Here is a 10,422-nt window from a genome sequence, read left to right as displayed (position 1 = left end):
TGTGAACGCTAAGAGCTAACATCTGATGGTGTAGTAGTCTATTCCGCTGGCACCGACCGCCTCTTTTCTGATGAATGACGCAACTTTACTTTTGTTTGTTGACGGTAATGAAAAGTACTTAACAGAAATGGCATATAAGGAGATGTAAATACTAAATTAATGGAAAACGGAAGCACATTAATTTGTCATTACTGTATATAATGGCTTGGCAATGACTCGCCTTTTTCAATAATGATTTCTGTGCAGAATACTCATTAAGATAAGTAATTTAATGGGGAAAAGTTACGATAATTCACCTGTAGTGATTCATGAGCTGTTGTCTCTGTGCATTTGTGATTAACATAGAAATGATGAACAACAAAGATAATTTACAAATGTTTATTCATGTCTGGAAAACATTCAGAAAATGCCAGAAGGCAAGGGGCTACTGTATGGATCAGCTAGTTTCTGTGCATTAAGTGGGAAAGTGTTTACAAATGTCATTTACCGGTATATACATTTCTATACTAGTATCTTAGTTTGACAATTAGTGATGTTTTTCCTTCTTTGATTTTAATCCTTCATAATTGCTTTCTGGTTCTCTGTATAATTACAGTAACGTCTGAAGTGCTTGAGAATACACAGCAGCAGTCTAAACTGTCGAGTGGAGCTGACATACCGGTATACTAACAAGTAGAAAAAACACTACACAAACAATTTTTACGGTAACAGGATAGATTAATATTTCCCATTTTAGTTTCTTGTCTTCAGTCATCAGTTGGTATATATCAGGGGAAAAGTTTCTACATTTGTCCGACAGTGTGACCAGTAGTTAGACCAATTGGTTTCAGTGGGAAACTTGGGTACAATTGACAAACTTTAGTCTACAGCACAGGGGAAAAATGCTTGATTCAACACAACAGTGCATTGAATTAACCTGCCTCTGCCAGACGGGGGCGGTATTGTGTTCACAAACCGGCGACGCACATCCAATACTGTTCCCGTCTGGCAGTGTCAGGTTAGCATTGAATGATTTTGGACCAAAACTGTAAACAAGGTTGACAAGCATGCTTCAACTTCACTTTGTTATGTGGGCTCAGTCTCGCGATGAGTTCACTGCCTTTGTTGTTCTCGCATTGATGAAATCCACTTTCCTATAGCCAGCCTGTTGAGAGAGAAGATGCAACCAAACTGACAACACTGAATTCATATGGTATTGCAGTGGTTCTGTCAAACTTCTCTGGATACAAAAGGGAAAATGTGTCTCTTGTCCTAAGACAAGGCTCGTCAAAATACTACATTGGGGATGCAAAACGAAATAAGCCCCATGACATAGTTAAATATAAATGAGAGGGACGGCCTAGATGATTGGCAAACACTTAAGAAAACACCGCTATTATCCTTATCCTATGAAACCATGCGGTATGCTGTAGTGCTGTGGTTCTCAAACTCTTTTGGCTTCAGTACCCCCCTTTCCCTGATTTCCTTTACTCCAACATTTTGCTTAAAGGGGGACTTACCCCCCAGATATGTAAGAAAACGGTGATTTGAAAAAACCTATGGAAAAAACCAAGAAATGACATATACTCTTGTCTATACTATACTCTTTGGCTGTGCTCAGCTCAGGAATTTTTTTCAGAAATCGACGCCATTACAGTTTGCCCACCGCCTCGAAAATAATTTATATGAGAGCTGCAATATCTTTATAAATATCAACAACTAGCCAACGCTGGTGGCCTGTATGGAAACAGCGTTGCTCAAAATGGTTGAAAGTTATATCAATTTGGTAATTCAGTGGCGAACTAGAAATTGAATTATGTTTCTGCATGTATGTGTATGTGGCGTCTGTATCTATCGTTAAAAGAGACTAGTGACGTGAGAGGACAGCACAATAATGAGGACAAACGCCCCGCTCTCACGCTCATGTAATCACAATGCGAGATTTCTCCACGTCACTCCCTCGTCCAACTTGCGATATACCGCGCCATGAAATCTGTTTTTAATTTTCGTTTGGGGGCTTTTCGTGATTCTTGTTAAAAGTTACTGCAGCGCAGGGCAGTGTATGTGACAGTCAGACCTCCATGCTCCGCCCCACCTCATGAGGACTTCCCCGGAAAAGTCACCAGGCACGCTGCTGACTTTGTGTGCTTTGTGCGGTGCTGGTTTTGTGTGATTCTGGCATCGTCTGACATAAATAGATCAATCAAATGTTTTCCAGTTATTCCTAGGCTGCAAACTTGTTTTAACATGCAAATCGGAGTGTTTTCTGACGAGAATAAAGTAACGTTAGCGCTACGTTATGTCAGACTGTTCTCACCCCATACGAAAGCCCCCGCCTCGGCCATGAGAGGCTCAGAGGCTCTCCCGCCTGACTGGCCGGGAGAGAGTGCTTCCAACTCGGACTGATAATATAAACAACATCATTTGAGCTTATCCAGGTAAGATATTAATAAAGTAATGACACATTCAGCGGGAAACTAACTATAATTAAGACATGTGCCAACTTTGACGACGTTTGGTTCAGTATTTTAAGAGTAAACAGGTTTTTTTAACTTCCTGGAAAAGTTGCTGTTTTGGAGATTCGAGGTCCTGGAACGACAGCGACGATATATGGAATTCTGGACAAAATCATATCTAGGGTACATAAAAAAATAAAATAAAAATCAGATTTGCATCTGAGAGACCAAATCTCATCATAATAAGCCCCATAAAAAATAACCTCTTAGTATGAAAAAGGTTGGGAATGATTTACAGCAACACAGTGCCATGTCCTTCCTTTTATGATTATAGTGGCGTTTATTGATAGTATTGTGTTACATAGGAGTTGGTAGGAATATAACAGGCGATTGTATTCAATTAACAGGTGATTAACAGGTCAAGTGACATCATGGGAATAGGCTTGGAGTTGTGAGGAGCCGAAAGGGTACAGGGGGAGTAGGGGAGTAACTATCTTGAAATCCCATAGTCTTTGGGGACAATGTGACGTCAGGTTGTACCAAATCTCCCATTCATTTGAGGGCAAAAAAAAAGCAGTGTTCCACCCATAGAGGGCGCTTATGCCAGGTAGGCTGCTGAAAAAAGATACAAATGGCAGAATGGCAACAGTTTGCTCTCAAATGTGGAAATTTTGACCAGCATTCTTCACACATCACCCCCAAAGTCATATATATTGGTTAAAAGCTGAAAAAAAGTGTTTTGGGGGTTAGTTACACTTTAAAAAACGGCAAGAGAAAACTATTAACACATTCACTGCCAGCCGTTTTTTTTTTTACTGTAGGTAGGTTCTGCCAGAGGTTTTTTTTGAGGATTCTGGCTCATCTTTCAAGACCCGAGGATTCTTTTCTGCTAAGATTTTGTGAACACACAATATAATAATAATAATAATAATAATAAATTTTATTTGAAGGCGCCTTTCCTGACACTCAAGGTCACCGTACAACAAAAACACAATAAGTACACAGTTAAAATATAGTACAATAAACATAATAATAACAGTTTGGCGGACAGAGGTTATGACAGAGTTAAATAAATGGAATTAGAGGGAGTAAGAAAGTTTAAATAGATGGGTCTTTATAGCAGTCTTAAATTCTGTGGAGTCCAGTGTGCGAATATGGGGGGGAAGGGAATTCCAGAGTGTAGGTGCGGCATGTGAGAAGGACCTGGCACCCATTGTGCTGAGCTTGACGGGGGGTATTTCTAATAGAGCTGCTGATGAAGACCGGAGGGAACGGGCGGGAGTGTAGGGCTGAAGGAGGTCTGTGAGGTAAGTGGGGGATAGATTATGGAGAGCTTTAAATGTTAGCAGTAGGACTTTAAATTTGATTCGTTGGGGGATAGGGAGCCAGTGTAATTGAATGAGCAGGGGTGTTATATGATCAGTGGATTTTGAGCGGGTAATGATCCGTGCTGCAGAGTTCTGGATGACTTGAAAACGGTGGGTGAGTTTGGCAGGGATGCCTGTTAGAATGGCGTTACAATAGTCTATCTCAAAAGAACTAATAGAATGTGTGCTTTCTCTGTCTAAAAGAGTTAGTTTGTAGAGTTAGTAGTTATGTAAGCATTAGCAGTTGAATACAGCATGGTTTCAGCGTCTGAAAAATTATTCTGAGATAAACGGCTTTTTGTGAAATTCGATAGAACAGTCACTTTAACCATTCATTTTTGGCATCAGTAAGACGTCAGACATCTAAACAATAGTTTTGAACAGTAATTTCCTCCATAACAGCAGGAAACACCCCTCTCCTTCAAACTCCTCCCTCCGTGTGTGTTCTTCTTGGCTGCAGCGGGCGTGTCATAAGCTCGTTTCTTTTGCTGCTGTAACCTCGCGTCACCAGGCTCACTGCTTCTGCTGCTGCTGCCTGTCTGCTGGCGGCCGCTGTGCAAGTCTGGATCGGCTCGCTCGTTTCTTGTGGTTTGTGTTGAGAGCTTTGATGAAGCTTTTGCGATTCTGGTCTTATTTATGCTGCGTGTTTCAAAGTGTGTTCCACCCGTAATCTATTATGCAAATTTGCAATCCCGCACCGCCAGCAATCAGCGCGAAAACGAAAGTGTTTTCGCCAATCCATTTTCACGAGAATGGCTTCCTCACACTGATTTTTGCTTGCCTTCCTCTAGTCTGGGAGAGCACTGTCGCCACTTAGTGGGTCGGTGGAATGGGTTGTACATGTTCGGTGGCTCCAATATTGATATAAGAGATGTAAAAGGGTTAGATGCACATCCCACGGTCAAAAAAAAAAAAAAAAATTTTTTGACGTATTAATACGTCATTGGCAGTCAACCGTTGGATTTTTTTTGACGGATTAATACGTCATTGGCAGTGAACGTGTTAATATGATGCAATAAATGAATGATAACCCACCTTTCGAAGAATTTAACATTACAAAATAAGAAATGGAGTGAAAGACTTGCAATTAGTGCCTCCTGAGCAGATGTATTGTAACATTTCGTTTATTTTCATGATTTATTCTTACATGTTTCCATTTTCCCCTTTCTCTCAAGTACCCCCTGTAGTAGCAGTGTGGGAACCACTGATCTACATGCACATGCATAAGAACCCACCTTCCTGTAGGCTCCATGGAGTTCACTGTGGCTCCACATGCTGTGTAGCACGATGCATGCTGCCTGACCCGCCCTCGTTGGCCCATAGCTGTGAAATAGAAAGGTGAAATTAGTTTCTCCCCCCTTCCTATTCACCTTATGCAGCCCCGCCCACTTGACCAGTTTGTGTTAAGACTTCCTGTTCAAAACGCCGGCTATTTTACCTGCTCAAACCAGAGATCGTCTCTGGTCAAAGCTAGTGACTCACTGGAAGCAGGCTGCCACAGGAAGTGTAAACACAATCTCTTACGATTGTGTTTACACCTCCTGTTAGTCTCTCAAGCTAGTCTTTATCTTCTACATGAGGTGAATAGACTTGATAGCAGACAGCTGTCTTACTGGGCAAAATATTACTTCCGAACTGGAAATTGGGACACTAGATACTATTAGCATCGCAAAGCCAGGCCAAAAAACCTAGTTTACCAGCAGTTCTTACTGTTTCAAGTTATGTTTTGTATTATATGATCTTGCTTTGCACCAAATCATACATACTTCATTGCCTCTTGGAGTGCTGTATATCAGCACTTCAAGTTACGAGCAGTGATGGGTTGAGCTCTAACTGACCCGTTGTCCTTGGTGCTGATGTTGATGATCTTGGGCAGGGCGCCGTGGCTGACGATGGCTTTGATGTGCTGCGTGTCGTTCTGGCTGAGGTTAACGAGGATGTGACACAAGGAGGCCGTCACCTCCGTGGGCAGGTCCGTGGCCGTGTCGTTGTTGGGCAGCATCGCCACCAGCTCTGGCAACACCTGCTTGACTTCAGGATGATGGGGGGAAAACAAAGTGGAATCAAATCTATAGTGCAGTTTTCCCCAAGATGTCCGAATTAAGTCGAGAACTGAACATTTCGGTAGCACCTGAACAACAAATGAGACTTTGGTGCAGGGCCGATTTTAGCCTGCTACATTAGGGTGGGCTGGTAGGGGGAAACTTTGGTGGTAGGTTGCCAGAGGTTGTGGGTTCGGGGATGGGAATTAAGTTGCATTATATTCTAATTCATGAAGAACGATTTGAAGCAGGGTGTAAAAGCCATATCCAGAGTTAAGGGTAATGGGTACACCAAATTGTTCCAGTAGGAGTCAGCCACCTACTTGTGACAGGTTGACAGATATGGGAAGATGTTTATGTTCATTATGTTTATGTTTACTATAGGGGACCAACAACTTATTTTACATGTATTTACCTTATTGGTATTATAGTGCTGTTCTGCATGTTAATTACATTGCTTCACAATGTTAAAATGTTGGCACCATGCGTGAGTCGGGTGTGCAGTTCAGTGACCCCCTCTGAGATGCTGTGTGTGGGTGAGTGTGTTCTAGTGCAATAAATGGTATTTCCTGTAGTCTTGTGTTGTATAGGGCACAGGATCTGCTACTAAAACGGAGATCATCTCTCTCTCTGCCTGTCATTGCCACTGCTAACACTTAGCTTGTTACAACATTTTCCTAACTTTTGATTGGGTGGGCAAGACTCATGTCTGGGTGGGCTTAGCCCACCCCTGCCCATAGCTAGATACGGCCTTGCTTTGGTGCCTTGCCAGTTGGTATTATGAGCAATTTAAACTTATTATTCACAAAATGCACTAAAATTTTCCCTATGTTCAGCTGAATGAGCGATGCTAATCCATAATTTCGTTTAGGTCATAACTTTCTCATGTAATCTGAATTATTTTCTTACTCTATCATTCTTCTATAATCCTTTCGGCTAGTTTGTTAGCTTGCAGCTAATGTGCCCATTGGTTTCATCTTTTCATTATTTGAGTTAGCAATACAAAAACGGATTCTGAACAACGCAAATAACTCTCTTGTGCAAACAAAATTAACAGACTGGTTTTCAAATGTCAAGTAGTACCCCAAAGTACCTCAAGTTTAAATGGAATATTTACCAATGTCAGGGTGCAGCTCCCGGTATCGCGAGAGGTTTTTCACGAGCGACACGGCCGTCCTCCTCACATCACTCTCTCCCTCCTGTAACATCTTCCTGACCTGCTGAAGGCCATTCTCCCGCAGTACAATGGTGTGAGCGATGGCTTCCGTCACCTGCAACACACAAAATGGACCATTTGTACGATATGTGTGACTGACAGCGACTCTCACAGAATGACTGGTAGCAGTTCAACACGATCCAGCCTCACATTTTAGTTGAGAAACTTGTACGCCTTTTTTGTTTAGACGCAGGTCTTGTTGGATGGATCTTGGACTTCCTTACAAATAGATCACAACAAGTAAAAGTAAACGGAACTCTGTCCAGCTTCTTAACATCCTCGACCGGCTCACCACAAGGGTGTGTTTTGTCTGCCTTCTTGTATATTCTGTATACAAATGACTGTTTTAGCCGTCATGCCGACAGATTCATCATCAAGTACGCTGATGACTCTATTATTGTCAGCCTGCTTGATGGGGATGAGGTCGGTCATGGCCAGGTTTTAAATGATTTTCTGTCCTGGTGTGAAGAAGCCTTCCTCCAACTTAACGTCTCAAAGACTAAAGAGATCTGTGTTGATTTTAGACGATCCTCCCCAGTTCCCCAGAACAGTGTTGTCCATGGGCAACCAGTAGACTTGGTGACCAATTATAAATATCTTGGCACTATTTTTGACAGCAAGTTGAAGTTCGATCTAAACTGTGAAATGCTGTGCAAAAAAGGTCAACAACGTCTCTTTTGCCTAAGGAAGCTTGCTAGATTCCAGGTTGACAGGACTCTGATGAAACTATTTTATTGTGCCTATATCGAGTCTGTAATCTCTTTTTCTATTATCTGTTGGTATGGAAACCTTGGTATTCAAGGGAGGAACTCTCTCGGGAGGATCGTGAGAGCGGCATCAAAAATAGCCGGAGTAAATTTTAGTAGCCTGGACCACATTTTTAACAAACAGGTGCTTAAAAAGGCCATGTCCATTCGCATGGACGATACTCATCCTCTCTGTTCAGAGTATGTGCTGCTCCCTTCGGGCCTTCGGCTAAAGGTTCCGAGGGCTACGAGAAACAGATATAAACTGTCCTTCGTTCCTGTTTCCATAACAGCTTTAAATGCTGCTGAGAGGAGGAGATAGTGCACTCTCTCTCTCTCTCTCTCTCGCTCTCTTTTCTCTGTCTCTCGTGCAGCTTAAACGCTGCTGGGCGGAGGAGATGATGCACTCTCTCTCCTTGTCTCTCTTCTTAGGTAGGTATTGCTGCTATAAATATTCTTTATATATTTTATATTCGAGATATATCTTTATTTATTTTTTACCTACCTATTTATGTGAGCTCAAATAGTCCTGGACTCTTATTACTTTTAAGTTCATGCACGTGTCTCTTACTACTTTTAAGTACATTGTACGTGTCTTTACTACTTTTAAGTACATCGTACAGATCCTTTGAGGTGTGTTTTTATTTTTGTTTTTATTTTATTTTATCCTGTGTTTACTTGATCCTTTTTCTGCTGGAAAACTGCTGCCATGCTCCATGTTTGTTTTAATTTGTTCATGTTTCTGTTTTTTCATGTATTCGCTATGCTTTTTATGTCTGCTGCACACAAATTGCCCTTCGGGGACAAATAATAAACTTGAATCTTGAATCTTGAATCTTGAATCTTGAATATATTGCTTAATAATTTTACTTTATTTAAAAAGCTGAAATACAGCTATGCTTTTCAGACTAGTTTGAGTGACTGGCATGACTTGCTGTTGAAGTGGATTGATGCTAAGTTAACTATCGTATGTTAGCTAACAAGTCAGTGAGACTTCACATGCCTTTTGCACCCTGTACTGGCAGTCAATACAGAGCAAAATATCCTGAGACCCATGCATGAACGCAACCCCTCTTCTGCCATGATGAGCCGTGTCAGCCCTCTCTCCTTACAGCAATCCACACTTTTCTTCTCAACGGCTTCCTTGTTCCTTCCTTGTGCAGCCCGCCACACAACAGCTTTTAGCCATGTTTAATTCAAGGAAAATGACGCTGGTGTATGAAGGTGAATGAGAGCTTTCCCCAATGATGGGCGTGGCCTATATTTCATGCAGTGTCTCTATGACCAACCTTTCTACAATGTTTTGTGAAGTTATGTGAATCCATGTGGAAGTTATGCGCCTTTTTGTGATTGGACACGCCCATTGCAACACGCCCTATTGGCCAGTGGGTGTGGAAAGTTAATCAGTTCCAAGTTGGCCCATGACCTACTTATCTACAAAGTTTTGTGGTGTTACGTGATTTTTTTTTTGCGATTGGCCACGGCCACTGCCACACCCGCTTTTGGCTAGGGGGCGTTGAAAATTAATCAGTTCGGCCATGGCCTATGACCAACCTTTCTGCGTGTTTGGTGTTACGTGAATCCGTTTGGAAGTTTACATTCCTTACAGCGGAAGTTTACATCCATTACAGCGCCCCCTTTTGGCCAGTGGGCGTGGAAAGTTAATCACTTCTAAGTTTGCCCATGACCAACCTTTCTGCTAAGTTGTTTTGTGCAAATCCGTTCATAATGTTTGGAGATATCCTGATGACAAACAAACAGAAAGGGAGACAGACAGACAGACAAACAAACAAACAGACAAACAAATGGCCGAAAACACAACCTCCCGCCAACTCTGTTGGCCGGGCCTTTGGTCCCAGCCAGAGCAATTTAGAGAGAGAGTGGCGTCAGCGGAGGACCAAAATGTGTGGCTCATTAGCCAATGAACAGCCAGGAAGCGGTCTCGCGCTACTTTTGAATGCTAAAATAAAGCTGATAATGTACAATTTGATTCTAAAAAAAAAAAAAAAAACTTTCAAAGTACAACACAAACTGTCCATTTTGCTCAACTCGACAGTGCTGCTTAATTCCAGAACCTTACTTCCTGGAACACTTGAGAGTAAAAAAAACTGGTCCATTGGAGTGAATGGAGATGTCGCGACTCTGCTCTATATACGGCTCTGGTCCCAGCCAACACCGTCATTGGTCTGCTGAAAAACATTTGCATTTACACTTTATTTTTTATTGTTTTTATCCTATTGCTATGTTTATTGTATATTGTTTATTCTTATTTTTCTTCCGTAAAACTGTGTATATCTCAGAAACCCTAAGGCCCACAGTAACCAAATTTTGCACATGGGCTAGAAAACTCACCCACTACTCAGAAACAAAAAATTATACCAATCTACCAAATTCCGGCGATACAACCAAAACCCCATTCCCTGTTTTTCTAACCATCCATACCACTGGTTCAATAGCTCATATGCACCTGGAGGTCAGTAGTCAACCTGGGTGAATCCATCTTGTGTAAAAGAGTGTGGTTACCTGCAGGTAGGTAGTTGACCTGGGCTAATGCACCTTGTGTAAAAGAGTGTATACGAATCTACCAAATTCCGGCGATACAACCAACACCCCATT

The 10,422-nt window shown here is 41.9% G+C and overlaps 1 protein-coding gene across 1 annotated transcript in view; it reads right to left on the bottom strand.

Annotated features, from left to right (window-relative positions):
• Nucleotides 1–429: 429 nt before the first annotated feature.
• Nucleotides 430–10,422, bottom strand: part of pkp2 (plakophilin 2) — a gene marked incomplete at its 5' end in the record, with an annotated part of 29,487 nt that continues 19,494 nt past the window's right edge. The window contains 4 exons of the mRNA XM_083652886.1: nucleotides 430–1,144; nucleotides 5,038–5,125; nucleotides 5,641–5,833; nucleotides 6,962–7,115. Coding sequence (XP_083509012.1) covers nucleotides 1,076–1,144; nucleotides 5,038–5,125; nucleotides 5,641–5,833; nucleotides 6,962–7,115 — 504 coding nt within the window. The 3' untranslated portion in view covers nucleotides 430–1,075. The remainder of the gene's footprint in view (nucleotides 1,145–5,037; nucleotides 5,126–5,640; nucleotides 5,834–6,961; nucleotides 7,116–10,422) is intronic.

Source organism: Poromitra crassiceps (assembly GCF_964638095.1).
Source record: "Poromitra crassiceps genome assembly, chromosome: 2".
Lineage (NCBI taxonomy): Eukaryota > Metazoa > Chordata > Actinopteri > Beryciformes > Melamphaidae > Poromitra > Poromitra crassiceps.
This window is presented reverse-complemented; position numbering and strand designations above follow the sequence as displayed.